Here is an 18,271-nt window from a genome sequence, read left to right on the forward strand (position 1 = left end):
ATTTTCAATTTTGTTTTTTTCTTTTATTGTTATTTATCTCTGCATTCTCGGCCATAGAGCCTTGTGGGAGGGTATTTGGTATTTATCGCAAAATGTTTGGCGTTTTGATGCATTAATAAAATAAAAAAAAATAATAAAATCTTAATAATATTAGAGCCAAAGTAAAAAAACATCTTTTTTAATGGTCTTTATGAAAAAAATACATTATAAATCTTTTAGGAAAATTTTGTCATATCAAGGCAAGCCAGATTAGTCAGGTGAAAACAGAATAGAGAAAAGTTTATTTTAATTATAGAAAAAATGAAATCCTTTAAGCAAACAAAATCCGACTTCACTTAGATAAATGAAGTCACTTTGAGATTTAATCAAGCAGAAAATTAAGACTTTCACATCGTTGAATTGTCTTCTTTATAGACGCATTCACCTCCTATGAACGTTGCATGTACGTTGAGTCTATCGTCTAGTATCACAAAATCAGCATCACAACCAAAGTTCAAAGCGCCCTTCTTGTCTTGAATGCCAAGAGCTTGGGCTGGGTGTAACGTCACTGTTTCTAAGGCTTCTTCTATAGTGCAGTCTAGAAAAAAAGAGATTAATTGATATTCTTATTTTCATACTAATTCATTTAATTTGTAAATATGAATTCAAGTTCATATTGATGTGTTATTTATCTTATCATGCTTGTTTTTTCAACTTCTAAAGAGGTAAAACGAATTGTAAAGACCATAAATCACACAATATTTTTATAAATCTTCTTAGAAGTTAAAATTATGGTGTTTGTTTTAGAAGCCAAGCTGATACTCAATTTTTTGTCGTTTCTGATACTTGAACGTCAACATACTTGACATATATTCTTAAAAATAAAGATTCGTGCAAAAATGCCAAAAAAAACTTGGTTACAGAGGCACCAGTTGGTAATTGAGGGAAATACCCCCTAGATTTTCTGCCATCTCCCTACATTCTGAATAATACCTTTCTCAATATTGTCATTGAAAAACACCTCTTTTGTATTTTCAGTGAAAAAATCGAAAAAACAACAAAATTGCCCAAAATAAATTTTTAAAAATTCCTTTTGCCCCCCCCCCCTTTATTTTTATGAAATAAAGCAATATAAAAAATCCTAGACATTATTTTAGCCAGCTGCTTAGTGCATTAAAATCTAAGCCATTAATGTGTTCTTTGAGATTTTCTCCGTTGTTATTTTATCGATTTATTCCATCTGATCTTGCAAGAGATGATGTAAAAACTATAATCTCAACATTAGAAATATGTGGAAGTTTCGAGATAAGAACATTTTTGCCATCTTTGCAAGCCTTTCTGCCTTGTGAATAAAACCCCGACAAAGGATTTTACAAACCAACATTGGATCTAGTAAGGTATTTTAGATCTTGTGCCCCCATGACTTTACTACTTGTTGGGCGTTCAACAGTAACAGAAGCCATTTTGGTTATTACTACATTTAGACTCAACTCGACGCCACAGTTATAAAAACATCTCTTAAACCTTGCTCCACGAAGAGTAAGATTTAAAAGTGACCACAGAAATAATAGGATTATATTAAAGAAATAATGATACAAATGATTTTTAGCTATAAACAGTTACAGCTGATATACTATCAAAAACCTAATTCACAAACTTAGATTACATTATTTTGTTTATAATGTGTTTTTACTCCCCAATAGCTTCTTCCGATAATACGAATGTACGTAAATATACACACTTATTATGTAATACACGACACCATAGAAAATACATCAATGAGCCAATAACAATACCCATAGATACATTTCTAGTGAAAAATGTTGAGCGATCACTGACCAAATCGAGAACTATGTTTCCCGGTTTACAATTTCCCACTTTAAAGAACCAAATGACCTTCAAAGAGCCCTTAAAGATTTTTTTTGAATACAGATACCTGTCTTAAATCAGATTTTTTTTTTCCTTCCTTTTATATTTCATGTATAGTGAAATTATTTTGGATTGTAATTTTCTTGGATTCACGATCTATCTACTTAGAATCTTTGGAAACCTGACGCACGGTAGGAGTAGAGATGAAAGTTTGAGAAAAAACTTACTGGAGATTAAGTTGGAGTATAAATTCAGTTAAAAAAGAATTTTGACCTAATGCAGCAATTTCCCGAGCTCATGAAAATACCTCTGTGACGGGAAGTTAGCTAAATGACTTTCAAACTGGCATTTACAGAATAAACGAACTGGACGACCTGGGTATACATGGTTTTGAATAAACCTTCTTTGTTTTACTTCATTTTAGACATTCTTGTCTTATACCTGCTTTTATTAATTCGTCTTTATTTTTATTTCTTCTCTTAGAATTTTAGCAATCTCTTCTTCTGTATTGCCCTCCGTTCGGTTGTTTAATATTTATTCTATTACCACAATTTTTGAAGCACCAAGGACAGTGAAAATGAAATCTGATAGTTTGAACAAACGTTAAGATAAAAACAGAAAAAAGCTTTATTGAAAAAGCTTCATCTTACAAAGATGTAGCTTTCCTTAGAAGGTGTTCTTGTCTTTAGGAATTAAAACATTATTAGCGTTTGAGTTTTTACTGACGTTAATGGCTGTAAGGCCTAACTAAATAGTTTTGCTTATCTATTGTCGCGAATCAACGTGGAAACACTGACATGAATGTGATATTGCTCTCAAAAGTATCAACATGGCAACACTGACTTGAATGTGATATTGCTCTCAAAACGTTATAATTCTGAAACAACCAAATCCAAAATATCAGAAAATCATGGTTTTCAGGTACGAATAGACGTAAGATGGGTCCAGGGGGGATTTTTTATTTTGATGTCCTTGGTATTTTAAACGCGACTTAGAACTCCTTCTCTTTGATATATTACACACTCGCAGGGCTGTATCTAGGGGGGATGGGCGGTTACCCAGTTTGAACCACCCCTCAAATTTCTTTCCGACTCGTAAAGCACCGAAAATGCATTTAGACAAATTTTGTTGCGTTTTGTAAAGATTTTTGGTTGCCCCCTAAAAAAATAGCCCCCCTGAACAAATTCATGAATATGGCGATACTCGTATTAAAGGTTTCTTTGTTGATGCAGATCGCATCTTATTTAAGTACATTATTAGGACAAGGGGCTATGCACTCCTTTTAAAAATGGGGAACATTACAACAGATGCAAAAACATGAGAAAATCTCTAAATTATGTAAGTATGTTAATCCTTATTTTAATATAATATCTTTCCATTAAATTTTTCATTTCTATGAAAAATATCATTTTTGTATTGCTTATATTTTTTATTCTTGGTGAGTGACGAAGATTTGGTTCGTTATTATTATTTTTGATTCTTCGAAATTTTTATCCATCTGTTATCATCTTTTTATTCGGTTATTTTTAATTCTTTTTCTTTCGTAGTATATATGATGTAATTTTTCCACAACCGTTTTAACTATTAATTTATTGAAGAGGTAAGTAGTTAGGTGTAGGCTATTTTTACTTGACTGCAAACCCTCATAGGCGTTTCTTCAGCGCAAAAGTGTAGTCTTTTATTTGTTTGTAAATTTTGAAAGTAAAAACCTCAACTTAAACATGAAGACTACCTCTTAAAAGAATTCTTGCATCACCAAGGAGGAAATTCTTACTGAAAGGGGAAACGGTCTTCAATGCTGAATACAGGCTTTCATTTTAGATTTTTGTTTCATCTTTGTCCCAGTTTTATGTTATTTCCCTCTAGACTAAAGTGTTTCCAGTGCATCAAAATTTCAAATTACAAACAACCAATATAAGCACTTGCTCCTAAAAAAGGTATAACCCAATGGTACTCCTGATAATAATAACATTGCATGGCGTCTAAATCTAACCCGAGGAAGTTCCTTTACGGATACATCCTGTCCATACAAACATATAATTAATTCTCCATCCAGATCTACAATTATTTCATTTAAACCGTCCAATTTTCAGGTATTGTTTGAAAATTGGCCCGGCTTTTGACGTTATGTCAATACCCCTTTTTCTTCACTTGGTGGTCCAGACTGCTGCCAGTTGCTGAGAATTTTCACTGATCTACAATTTAATTAACACATTTGCATATTAATAAATAGAGTCCTAATACAAATAAAAAGGGGTAACTTAGCCCCAATCCAACTTTACAGTGGTAGCTTCTATATTTTTTTTTTTTTTTTTTTTTTTTTTGGTAATTCTATTGTGAATATGTATAGTTACACATTTGGGAATCTAAAGAAGTCACTAAGCAGAAAATTCAACCATGTTCCAGACAAATTTTCCTTCTTATATTGCCCCGTTCATATACCCCAATATGCTTTCAGTGAGGATACTTCTTGTGAAGTACTAGATGAAAAGCGAACCTTTCATTTTTTTTTTTTTTTTGTTTAAGGTAGACATCTGCGAAAATAAAGCCAATAGTAAGTAGAAAATATTGTTATACGATGGTCCTTGGATATATGTATAGGACAATATAAGAAGGAAAAAATGTTTTCTGGAACATGGTTGAAGTTTCGGCACAATTCCCAAATATGTAACTACACATATTTACAATAGAATTAACAATAATGACTTAGCCTCAATCCACCTTTACACTTTTTTTGTAATGCGCTTGCGATAACTTATAGTTACGAAACAGTAAAGAATTTTAGGTAGCCTTATAGTCCAAAATCTAACGGCCAGACAGTCATTGGAATATTTCCCCTATATTTAACGGTTTTCGGGTGCAAGGTCCTCTCTTTACCTTTGATCTTTTTTAGTCCTGGTGGAACAGTTCGTGAAAAACATTTCTTTCCATTAATTAATTTCTTTGGGTTTAATAGTAATGGTAATTTGATTTTCTTCTGAAGTGCCAGCCTAAGGTAAACATAAGAGTAAGGAAGGGACTGGGGAGCTCCAATGGTTGGTGGCAAAAATTGACAGATTTTAAGACTAGTCTAAATTTTCCAGGGGATAAAAGCAAAGAAAGGGTCTTTTTCCAACAAAAGTCGTCTTGTTTTTGACTTATGAAATAATTGGAACCTAATAAATATGTTTTTATCTGCCCAGAGGTGAGGGAGAGCTAGTTCAGAAAAGCTTTTCCCTCTTGTATCCCATATTGGTAGCAAGGGGTCTTTCGTCATTACCATTGCCGACTATCAGTTCTATTTTAGATAATTTCTTAGATCACACTGCCTTTCCATTTATTGAATACCCATGTTACAGTCTTACCTCTTTAGGAGTAACAAAACTTTGAACAAATTGTCCCTGGTTTGGAAACAATTGAGGAAAATTTGTTCTAGTAAAATATCCACGATTACAGTGATGACTAACTCAGAGAACCCTTTCCTGATTTCAATTTCATCCCTGTCCAAGAGCACCCACTCAATAAGAACAACTATGGCTTGTTTTAGACGTTCCCCGAAAATCTGTGTGAAGCGAAGTGACATTTTGTTCGAGGAAAACCTAGCGGTGGTACTACTGTAGTCGCAGATAATCTAATTCCTTGCCAACTATATGAATAGTGCAGACATTATACTTGCTTAAAATTCGATATACCGTCAAGATTCTTTGTTAGGATTGCATATCTCCTAATATAACTAAAATAATGACCACTCCGAGTAAGTTTAAGCCAAGGCTTGTAGCCCTTTAGAAGACGAACATTGGTAATAGACGATTTCTATTTTGCTGAGTCTTTCAGAGTGATCCTTCACAATCAAGCAAATTAAGTGATAGCATCAACGTAGCTCTTCCAGACGGAATTTACGGAATTTTCATGACCAAAAAAGACGACTTGCTCACTTACATTCATGGCTTCACTCGTAATACATAAAACGTGATGAAAAATTACAATTGAATATGTGCTATTCATGTTGATTTAGACCATACATATAAGGAAAACTTAGGGCTATCTTTCAGTCAAGGGTTTCAGCCTGTCAAAATATACTTCACTGCAACCAAACACTTCCCTGAGGTTGCATCAATCTTTTCTGGCATCAACAGTCACATGACAAAACTGTGGACATGATTAAAGTGCCTTATCTATGGCTGCTGCTGGTTTCTAAGGACCCAGTGGCGCTGAACATTTGTAGTGCAGAAATATATAACACGCTTAAAACCAGGGGCGGATCTAGAGAAAAATCTTGGGAAGGGGGGCCACTGGACCAAGGGCGCCAATATGATTCGAGCGTAATAATAGGAGGGTCTAGATAATGCTTTCATCAGACCAGTTCGTTCGTGTGAGTCTGGTTGGTGCTGATGTAAAATGACAAGAAACCTCTTTGAAAGCTAATAATATTTTCTATAGCAGTAAAATACGTATTAACAACAGACGCGAGCATATTCTTTGATGAATAAATTGCTATGGCTTCATTGAGACATTTTGAATGAGTAGACCAGACTATTTTTTTCTTTAGAGTTGGATAAAAACAAATCAATTAATGGGGAAAATAAAATTTATTATCATTGCCAAAGAATTTTTGACAACCTGGAATTTTTGCCTCTCTGAAAACCAGGAGACATTTATATTCTTTTATTTATTTAAATTTTAGGAGCAGAAGTAGTAATAGTAGCCGAGAAAGTTTCAAATTAAATCTCCGTGTCGTTCTCGACATATTGCTGAGGTTCTTATTGGCACACATACTTACAGTACCTTTTGATATGGTCAATATCTATTTATCCCCCATTATTTCGGGGTAATAATAAACAAAATATAGGGGTAATATTGGGGTAGTCAATGACGAAAGGGAGGAAGACAAGGGCAATAAAAAAAATTCAATAGTCTTCCAATTTGTCTTGCAGGGACTAAAGAGCTTGGGATAATTGATACTTGTTAATCAGCCAGCCTACGTCAACCTTATGAATCTGGGTAGTTTCTAACCTCCATATTATGTTCGGATAACATAGACGACATTCCAATAGGACTTCGTCCTAGGAAGATAGTATTCTACCCTGCATCTTACTACAGTCAGGCAGCTGAATAAGATAGGGTACGTGAATTAGCTCTCCCAAATCCCACTCGGCAAACTCAAATGTCCAAAACATTTCCCAAAACCCCCTTTATAATGTGTCTCCCCTCCCATGACCCATCCTTATCATACCCCTATCAATGACTCCCAGAAACCGTACCCTAAATCGATGGGCTCTTAAGAAAGAGAATAAAAAAATATGCCAAAAAAAGAAAAAAGAAAACAAAATCTGGAGATGAAGATCTAGCAAGCAAGTTTAATTATATGATTAATTTTTCCTGAAAACGAGGTTTATCTTGTAATTTTATGACAAAATGATTCGTAAACTGATCGTGCGAGCAGTTTTGTGTCTGAATCTCTAGCAGATCAAGAGCAAAATCTTGGGTAAGGGGGCCACTGGACCAAGGGCGCCAATTTGACTCGAGGTGGGCACCAAATTAAAAATTTTATTTTAAAAAAGACTAAAAAAAGGAAAAAAGAACAGAATAAGGACGCCAAAAATATCTTGGGGGAAGGGTCACCCCCTGCCCGACCCCATGCATCTGTTCCTGGCCTAAATTGCTTTTAACTCTTTCATTCATCTAATTTCAACCAAATTAGCTATATAGTTAAAGTAAATAGATAGACAGATTTATCACACGAAAGCCCTATTGGGCCATTCGCTATTTCATCAGTCACAAAACTAAAATTATGAATTTTTTTGAGTGGGGAGTAGACAGGGGCAGTTCAAAAAAATTACTCCTTAACATAGACTAATGTTGTAAGTTGCCATGTCATATCCCCATCATTGAAGTCCAGACACCATACCCTAAATCGACAGGCTCACAAGAAAGAGAATAAAACAAATTTGCCAAAAAAAAAAGAAAAAAGAAAACACATTCTGAAGATGAAGATCTAGTAATCATTTTAAATTATATGATTAATTTTTCATGAAAACGAGGTTTATCTTATAATTTTATGACGAAACGATTCGTAAACTGAGCGTGCGAGCAGTTTTATGTCTGAATCTCTAACAGATCAAGAGCAAAATCTTGGGTAAGGGGGTTGCTGAACCAAAGGCGCCAATGCGACTCGAGGTGGGCACCAAATTAAAAGGTTTATTTTTAAAAAGATCAAAAAAAGAAAAGAAAAAATAACGGAATAAGTGTGCCAGAAGTGTCTTAGGAGGAGGGTCGCCCCCTCCGAACCTCATGTATCTGTTCCTCGCCTAAATTTCTTTAATTCTTTCATTCATCTAATCTCAGCCGAATTAGCTATAAAGTTAAAATAAATAGATAGATATATTTAATCACACAAAAGCCCTATTGGGCCATTTGCTATTTAAATAGTCACAAAACTAAAATTAAGGATTTTTTGAGGGTGGAGGGGGTTTATTGTTAGTCAAAACCTACCTTTCGATTTCCGGATATTTTCGGATATTTTACCAAAATATCAGGAAATATCCTTCGATCCCCTTGCACATTCAGCCATCAGTCTTCGTCTGTTATCCATTCTATGATCGTGTCCAGATTTTTTATTTTTATCCATTTTGAACTTTTAGCTACAAAGCTAATTTTCAATATGTCATTGTGAATAGACAAATAGCTATAACTGTGTTACCACATTTATAAAACGTGTTTAAGATACCAGTTATATCTTCAACAGGTGTTTCTATTTTCATGAAATAGGGGAAGGTTCCATGTTCGTAGAAAATTTTTTGCAGCAATCAAAGATTTTTATGACAATTTTGCAGATTTATACTGAACTGGCTGAAGATAAATAATTTTTTTTCGGTTTAAGTTTCAACTTTGCTCTTTACATTCATAGGAAAGCTTTGATTTTTATTGTTAATTGGGTAAATCACCTATAAATGATCAAATTGACAAGTATACTTAAAAAGGAGTAAAAAAAGAAAAAGAACGGAATGCCAATGAGGGCGCCAGAAAAATCTTGGGAGGGGGGGCTAAGGTCCCCACCCCCTGTATCCGCTCCTGATTAAAACAGCACAGACAATGGCAGTATGCAGTCGTAACATCAGTTTCAAGGTGCAGAAAGTGGGATGGAATAGGTGCCCACTGATAAAACAAGTGAAAAAACGACCTGAAATATGGTAAAAAAATCTTGAAAGACTCCGGTGAGCCTAGGTCTGGTGGAGTATTTTAATTTTTTTTAGCATTAAGAAACAATCCCTTAATCTTGCTGAAAACCTAACGTGCCAAGATATTGAGATGGTTTCGGAACAAGCATATAAAGACTCGAGGGCAATGGAGAAAATTTCTTAAAGATCACAATCCAGTGCAAAGACGAGCTCTGTCGACAATCAAGAAGATATATGGTTGAATCACCATTCTTCATTCTTTTCCTCCAAAGACTAGAAGGTTAGGGCAAGGCAATGCTACTCCTTTAGCAGACAATATAGAGGCTTTGCTGAAAGTTAGAACGTAGCTTCTAAACAGCAATAGTCCATACTGTGCGCAAAACTAAATACAACAAAGCTCCAAGGCTTAAGATCATTTGTCCTGACCACCTCCGATGTGGTCCGGACTTTCTCTTTGTGTATGTTTCGTGGTAATTCCAGATATACGGAAGATATACAGACAGTGGAACGGTCCCAAACACATTATTTGTCGACCTCGTGTCTAACGTACCAAAAGAGGCATGTTCCCAAATTAGTGTATAGGTTATAGACCAATAGCTGGTTCTAGCGTTTTGAGCAATGGTCTAAGGCTGCTTTTTCTCCTAGAAATTGGAGCAAAATGCAGACCTGATTATCGCCAGTTCCATTTCTGTCGTTATCTCAGCAAGGATTTCGTTCAAATGCTGCTGGAAAAAAACCTATCAGCAAACCAAATAACTCGAGTGTGTCCTTTATTATGCGCAGCATGGGCATTCTGGCATTCTTTATGTAGTCACTAGTCTTCCTGAAACTTCTCAAGCATAATGTGAACAAGTTCACAGTAGTCTTTCATCTTACTGGTATTCAGCCAGTGATTTGAGAGTCTCTGTCTAAGAGTCAGCTGAACAGCCCTATCAGACGAACTCATGGCCTTCGCCTGGGCTCCGCATTAAGACCAGATTTTTTTAACACCCTCACCCCTGTGACAACGAAGAATATGTGAGGAGAATTTGGCATGAATTTGTGTGATTAAATTTCTTATATCCAGTAGTGTTAATTCACGGAGATTTAGGAGGGGTATATTTCTTTAAAGGATAGGGGGTGATAGTTTTTTCAATAATTTCGATGAAAACACTTCAAAAGCATTTTCAATGAAAATACCCCGCACACACCCACAATTAATGTCACTCTTCATATTTTATGTCGATGATGTGATAATATTCAGTTGCAATCTGACCTCGTTGCAAGACGTCCTCAACCAATTGGTGCAAGGCTACGAAAGAATGTTTGATATTAAAATGCAGCTACTGTCATGCTGCCATACTGCAACTAGCAACTGATTTCAAAACGAAGCCAAATGTCGCCATCAAAGCTGTTCAAGCTACTTTTCCTCTTTAACCTATTCAGAAATTTAAGTGTTAACCTCTAGAACAAATTTCCTATGTCCATTAAATCGTTTTTTGTGACCTTTTCGTTTTAGGACGTTTTGCTTTTTGTTTAGCCCTAGCTGCTTTAATAAAAAGTACGGTGGCCAACGTTTAGTCCCCCCTGGCTTTACCCTCCCCCCTCCCCCAGAAAATGTCCTCCTTTTCTTTAAAAAAATATATACCCCCTTTTCGTTAAACGAAATACCCCCCTATGGAAAATACCCCCCTATAGAGAATACTCCCCACAGGAAATACTACGTGAAAATACCTCCCCCTCCTCCATGAATAATATGGCTTTCTAGATTTAAGAATTTTAATTAATTTTTTTTTCTGTAAGGAGACAGAATTTTGGTACTTGTGTATTATACGTCACTCACTCAAGTTTACGAGCGAGACAAGACATAGACAAGTGACAGAATAGATGGAAAATATATAATTTGGGCTTGCTATATATCTGCACATAAGGGGGAGTGAGTAAAGTATTTGGACGATTTAAAGTGAAAGTAAGGAGCAACATCAAAACTTAAAACGATGGGAAATTATTAAGTGTACGAAAAGAGTTGGCACTTCCATAGGACCCTGCTCTTTATGCTAACGTTTTAAATTTTGTCCTAATTCTTTAAGAGCGATTCATGAAGCACAGTGATCGTATCCGTGATCTTTCTTCTAGCAAAATATACAAAATTCCATATTTTTGCAGATAGAAGCTTAAAACCTCTATATTAGGATTCTCTGGTATGCTGAATCTGATGGTGAGATTTTCATTAAGATTCTAAGACTTTTAAGGGGTGTTTCCCGTCTTTTTTCAAAAATCATGAACATTTTTGTAGGCTCGTAAGCTTTGATGGGTAACATTAAATTTAATAAAAATTATATATTTGAAATAAGCATAAAATTTGAGTCTTTTGATATATCTATTGGTATCTAAATTCTGTTTCCTAGAGTTTCGGTTAATATTGAGTCGGGTGGCTCCATATTTACAGTTCGTTGCCACGAAGTGTTTGATTTCGGTTTGTTTTGGGTTTAAATAATTTATTAGTGGTAATCGGTGGTAATTTTACGCTTGGAAAACTGTTTTAATTTATTTCAACTCATTTTTGGCTTAACGAGGCTCTTTACTATTCTTCGACAAACTTATTTTGTGGAAAAAGTTTTTTTAATTAATTTCTGTTCATTTTTTATTGACATAGCTAGTTTCTTCGTTACTTTAGAAAAAAATAGACTATATATTTGTATATTCAGAGGGGGAGGTAAAAATAGCGGGTCTGCATGCCAAATGTGTTAGGTACAACTATTTTGCATATTATGAAGTAAAAATTGTCTTCTGACTTCAAACTGTACTTTACCCTCTTATATAGCCCAAATTAAATATTCTCATCTATTCTGTCACATGTTTTAGTCTTGTCTCGCGTTAAGCTGAAAGAAACTAACGAAGAAACCGGTTCGTTCTCGAGTTTTACACAGCGTAAACCTGAGTGAGTGTCGTATAATACACAAGTACCAAAATTCCCTCCCCTATGGAAAATGAAAGAAAACTCAAATAAAATATTCAAATTTTGAAAGCCTGATTTTCCACGGGGATATTATCCCAGAGGGTATTTACCTGGGGGGATGTATTTTCCACAGGGTGTATTTTCTGGGGGTATTTCCCACGAGGGGTATTTTCCTTGGGGGTTATTTTCAAGGAGGGTATTTTCCACGGGATATTTCCCACGAGGGTATTGTCAAAGAGGATATTTACCGGGAGGGGGGAGTAAACACCCGGAGAGTGATAAATGCCTCGACCCGAAAATTATAGTTTTTAGAAATTTTTCCATCTGTAATCTTCCAATCTGTAAAATCTTCCATCTGTAAAATGTGACAATCACCTTGACTTTTCCTTCAGTACAGGTCTAAATAGTTAAATCGAACCAGAATTTTTATACAGCTCATTATTTGATATATAATCGTTCAAATAGATATTCTTGTTCGAAAGATAAATTGAGCAAAAGGCCGCTCCCAAAAACGTGGAATTTGCATTCGTAAGCATATACTTTACTTGTTTTTGTGTCTGCTTAAACACACTTCATGTCTACTTATTCCTGTTTATTTTAATTTATTTGCTTTTTTTTAGCGCACAGATGGTAATCTTTTCCACAAAATTTGGAGAGATTTTGGGGCCAAGACGAGAAAATCGTAGCCTGAGTGGGTCAGGGTGTCCACCTACTTTTGTCCCAATCGCCACAATTGATCAGTCCTTTTTATGTTGTTGTTGACGATTTTTCCAGTTATGATAATAATTTTGTGCTTATAATTATGTCTTTATCTTCCCGAAAGAATTTGTACAAAAAAAGTAATTGTTTTTGCCAGTCTTAATTTGCGATAGAATAAAAGCCAAGTCACAACTAATAATTTTAAACTATAAGATTTTTAACTCAGTTGGCGCTTTTTAATTATATAACAATGTAAAAGAAGGGGAAAGGCGATAAAAGAATCAAAGATAGGTGCGATAAATAAAAGAATAAGAATATTGTCGCAAATAAAATCGATATCTCTGTATAAAAAATTATTACAAAAATATTCTTACCAACTAAATCTTTGAAAATCCTTAAACATTTATCTAAATTTGCAATGGAGCCACAGAGAGTATCAGTCCCAAGAACAGTAGCCTTGCCATTTTTCACTTCCATCTTCTGATCACCAAGCGAGTGCACACCGTCAGCCAATCCTAAGGCAGCATTTGCATCTGTCACTAAAATTGCCCCTGTTGAAGAATATCTTATAGTTGACGTACGAAAAAAAAACTTTTTCAGATAAAGAAATTTCCCACAAATTAGAAAGAGATATTTTGGTGACTAGCAAAAACTGGCTCTAATTTTCGTTTTTGGTGAGAAATTGGTCACTCAAATCTAAGCCATCAGCCATCCGTATGCGTCACCAAAATTATCCTTCTTGAAGAATATTTTGTGATTTATGTGCAAATTAAAACTGGAATTACTACAGCTAAAGAAATTGCCTATAAATTAGAAAGAGATAATTTGGTGACCAACAAAAACTGGCTCTAATTTTGGTTTTTGGTGAGACATTGGCCACCCCGGTCTAAAATATTAGTCAAATTCAAGAAAACGTATATTTTAGAGATTTTTTTTTTTAATTTAGAAGTGTTTTAGCAAAAAAAAATGAAAAGAAAGTTTGAAAAAAGACTTGACTTTCAGGATAATCATGACCTGGGGTTTAAACATGGCGGTCACATTTGAATTGTAAAAACAATAAAATTTTCCGGCAAAATGACTATGCTGTTTTGATTGATTGTAGTCTTAGATTAATATTAAATAAAAAAAACAAGTTTTTTTAAATGAAAGTAAGGAGCGACATTAAAACTTAAAACGAACAGAAATTACTCCGTATATGAAAGGGGCTTTTCCTCCTCGACACCCAGCTCCTTACGCTAAACTTTTTTATTGTTTTAAAAAGTAGAGTTGCGAGAAAGAATCAAACTTTAGCGCAAGGAGCGGGGTGTCGAGGAGGAAAAGCCCCTTTCATATACGGAGTAATTTCTGTTCGTTTTAAGTTTTAATGTCGCTCCTTACTTTCATTTAAAAAAACTTGTTTTTTTTATTTAATTTCTGAAAGTTTTTGAATTAATGCATGTCTGATTTTGGCTCTCCGTACATAAATTATTAAAATGAAGTTTGCATATTAATTCTTTTTTTGGCTAAATGGCTTTCTCTTAGTTTTGATCAGACGATTTTGAGAAATGAGGGGTGGGGAAGGAGGTCTTGTTGCCCTCCAATTTTTCGGTTACTTAAAAAGGCACCTAGATCTTTTATTCTTAACGAACGTTTTTATTAGTAAAAAAAATACGTAACTTAAGAATTAACTTACTTAACAAACTTTTATATTCTTATATTTTTGATTATATATATGAGGGGGCTGGTCCCCTCGTTAATACCTCGCTCTTCACACTAAATCTTGTTTTATCCCAATTCTTTAAGAATGACCCCTGAATCAGAAAGGCCGTAGAATAAATAGTTGAAATTATTAAAAAAAAATTTAGGATAAAGAGTGAAGTGTTTATCTCCTCCTAAATACCTCGCTCTTTATGCTAAAGGATTTTTAGAACCCCTCATATGCGTAATAATCTCTGTTCCTTTTTAAGTTTTAATGCTTCTCCTTACTTTCGATTGAAAAAACTTTTTCATGTTTATATTTTCATTGTTTTTTTTATAGTAATGCTAGAAAGTCCTGCGCCCTTTTCATTGAATTTCTCTTCCCCCATGAAATATTCCTCCAAGGAAAGATCCTCCCATATAGCCCCCTCCCCTGAATCCCACACCCAAACCAAAAAAATCCCCCTGATAACGTCGGTACACTTCCCAGTAACCATTACTGTATGTAAACATTGGTCAAAGTTTGTAACTTGCAGCCCCTCCCCCAGGGACTGTGGGGGGTAAGTCATCCCCAAAGACATAGTTATTATGGTTTTCGACTATGCGGAACAAAATGGCTATCTCAAAATTTTGATCCGTTGACTTTGGGAAAAAAATGAGTGTGGGAGGGGGCCTAGGTGCCCTCCAATTTTTTTGGTCACTTAAAAAGGGCACTAGAACTTTTCATTTCCGTTAGAATGAGCCCTCTTGCAACACTCTAGGACTACTTGGTCGATACGATGACCCCTGGGGAAAAAAAACAAAAAAAAAACAAAAAAACAAATAAACACGCACCCGTGATTTGTCTTCTGGCAAAAAATACGAAATTCCACATTTTTGTAGATTGGACCTTGAAATTTTTTCTATAGGGTTCTCTGATACACTGAATGCGATGGTGTAATTTTCGTTAAGATCCTATGACTTTTAGGGGGTGTTACCCCCTATTTTCCAAAATAAGGCAAATTTTCTCAGGCTCGTAACTTTTGATGACAAAGACTAAATTTGATGAAACTTAGATATTTGAAATCAGCATAAAAATCCGATTCTTGTGATATATCTTTTAGCATCGAAATTCCGTTTTTTAGAGTTTCGTTTACTATTGAGCCGGGTCGCTCCTTACTACAGTTCGTTACCACGAACTGTTTGATGTAAGAGTGCAGCTTCTCCTGAAACGAATAGATCAACTTTTCTTTAAAATTAAATAAAAAAAACTAATTTTTTTAGCTGAAAGTAAGGAGCGACATTAAAACTTAAAAACGAACAGAAATTATCCCACGCTCATTTTTTTCCCAATGTCAACGGATCAAAATTTTGAGATAGCCATTTTGTTCAGCATAGTCGAAAACCATAATAACTATGTATTTGGGGATGATTTACTCCCCCACAATCCCTGGGGGAGGGGCTGCAAGTTACAAACTTTGACCAGTGTTTACATATAGTAATGGTTATTGGGAAGTGTACAGACGTTTTCAGGGAGATTTTATTTTTTTGGTGGGATGGGGCTGAGGGGAGGGGGCTATGTTGGAGGATCTTTCCTTGGAGGAACCTGTCATGGGGGAAGAAAAATTCAAGGAAAAGGGCGCATGATTTTCTAGCATTACTATAAGAAAACAATGAAAAATAAACATGAAAATGTTTTTTCAAATGAAAGGGAGGAGTAGCATTGAAACTTAAAACGAACAGAGATTATAAACGTATATGAGGGGTTCTAAAAATACTTTAGCATAAAGAGCGAGGTATTTAGAAGGAGATAAATACTTCGCTCTTTATGCTAAAGTATTTTAGTAATTTCAACTATTTATTCTACGGCCTTTCTGATTCAGGGGTCATTCTTAAAGAATTGGGACAAAACTTAAGATTTAGTGTGAAGAGCGAGGTATTAACGAGGATACAAACCCCCTTGTATACATAATAAAAATATAAGATTATGAAAGTTTGTTACGTAAGTTGCTAATTTATAAGTTACGTATAATTTTTACTAATAAAAACGTTCGTTAAAAATTAAAAGTTCTAGTTGCCTTTTTAAGCAACCAAAAAATTGGAGGGCAACTAGGCCTCCTTCTCCACCCCTTATTTCTCAAAATCGTCTGATCAAAACTAAGAGAAAGCCATTTAGCCAAAAAAAAGAATTAATATACAAATTTCATTTTAGTAATTTATGTGCGGAGAGCTAAAACCAAACATTCATTAATTCAAAAACGTTCAGAAATTAAATTAAAAAAAAAACTAATTTTTTTAGCTGAAAGTAAGGAGCGACATTAAAACTTAAAACGAACAGAAATTACTCCGCATATAAAATGGTTTGTCCCCTCCGCAATCCCTCGCTCTTTACGCTAAAGTTTGATTCTTTGTCACAATTCTACTTTGAAAACAATTAAAAACTTAACTCTTTGCCACAATTCTGCTTTTTAAAACAATTAAAAGCTTTAGCGTAAAGAGCGAGGCATTGCGGAGGGGACAAACCATTTTATATACAGAGTAATTTCTGTTCGTTTTAAGTTTTAATGTCGCTCCTTACTTTCAGCTAAAAAAAATAGTTTTTTTTTATTTAATTATACTTAAGTGACGCTGTACATAAAATGTTACGAGAAGAACAGTGTGGTTTTAGGGAGAAGAGGGATGCATTGAACATATTTTCACTCTTAGATTATTAATTGAGAAGCGGCTGAATGATTAGATCCCCTTTAGTTCTCAGTTTTACAGATTATGAGCAAGCGCTTGAATTATCCTATAGATGAGCCATGGCAAAGGTCCTCTTCTTGTGTGAAAAATATTAAAGTGATTCCTGTTATACACGTTTTCAAAACTCAATTAGCTATTGGCCAAGCTGTTTCTTTTCAAGTCCAAATGATTTAATTACTGCTTCTTCTTTTGAGCCAAGATACCAGTTGACACAATTTATTACCGGCCATTGTCGTCTTAATGGTTTCCTCCATAGAATTGGTAAAGTTCCTTCAAGCTTGTGCAATTGCTGCAAAATTCTCGAAACTTGCAGCCATATTTTATTTGATTGTCCTTTATATTATACCCAGAGAATATTTTTGTCTTTGTGCCTATCTGAACTAGGTCTTAACTTTCCTTTTAGTTTGAATTTGGTAGTGAGTAATAAGGATGTTAGAAACCTTGTTATTGTTTTTTTTTTAAAGAACTGGGTAGTTGGTGATCATTGGTTGTGTAATCATTTTTCTTCATTTGTGACATTAAGATTAGATTAGTGTTTTTTTTTATGTCATGTAGTTTTAGTTTAGCATATAGTGTGAAATACCTTGTTTGGTTTACTCACGAATAGATAGTTACTTACTTACTGTTATACACGAGAACAGCATTGCTGCGGTTAAGGTAGGAGATGATGTTAGTAGCTGGTTCCGTATTGGATCGGGAGTTAAGAAGGGTTGCGTTCTATCCCAATTCATATGAATTATTTTGATGTACTTTTTCCTAAGGAGCGGAGCAACGGCTATGGGAGAGTACGGAATCACATCGGAAAGTAAACATCTTCCAGACTTAGGTTTGACTTAGGTTTTAGGTGGTTTGAGCGTTCTAGATGAGAATATTAGCAAAATGAATGAATCTTTATATGTTTTGAGAATTCAGGTTGCCAGAAGAGGTTTGATAAAGTCGACTATAGGTCTGACTAAGTCGCTAAAGCTACGAATAATTGAGGGTGAAGAGGTGATGTTGAGTAACGAGAAGATTGATCATGTAGACAACTTCACTTGCCTAGGTAATATTATTAGCAAATACGTTGGGTAAAGTGAAGATGTTAAAGTAGAATAGCCAAGGTCCGGGGTGTTTTTTCAAAGTTGAAAAAGATTCCGACGAATATGAAGAAAAGTCTGAGAACCAATATTAGAACACTGGAGGCTACAATGATGACGGCGGTCACGCATGGTTCTCAATTGTGGGCGTTACG

General features: G+C 34.8%; 1 protein-coding gene across 2 annotated transcripts in view; it reads right to left on the reverse strand.

Moving 5' to 3' along the window:
• Positions 1-269: 269 nt before the first annotated feature.
• Positions 270-18,271, reverse strand: part of LOC136037199 (N-acetylglucosamine-6-phosphate deacetylase-like) — a 106,625-nt gene continuing 88,623 nt past the window's right edge. For both annotated transcript variants that reach the window (XM_065719787.1, XM_065719778.1), the window contains 2 exons: positions 13,017-13,193; positions 270-577 (listed from right to left, as the gene is read on the reverse strand). In XM_065719787.1, coding sequence (XP_065575859.1) covers positions 387-577; positions 13,017-13,193 — 368 coding nt within the window. In that variant the 3' untranslated portion in view covers positions 270-386. The remainder of the gene's footprint in view (positions 578-13,016; positions 13,194-18,271) is intronic.

This window comes from Artemia franciscana, chromosome 2, assembly GCF_032884065.1.
Source record: "Artemia franciscana chromosome 2, ASM3288406v1, whole genome shotgun sequence".
NCBI classification, from domain to species: domain Eukaryota; kingdom Metazoa; phylum Arthropoda; class Branchiopoda; order Anostraca; family Artemiidae; genus Artemia; species Artemia franciscana.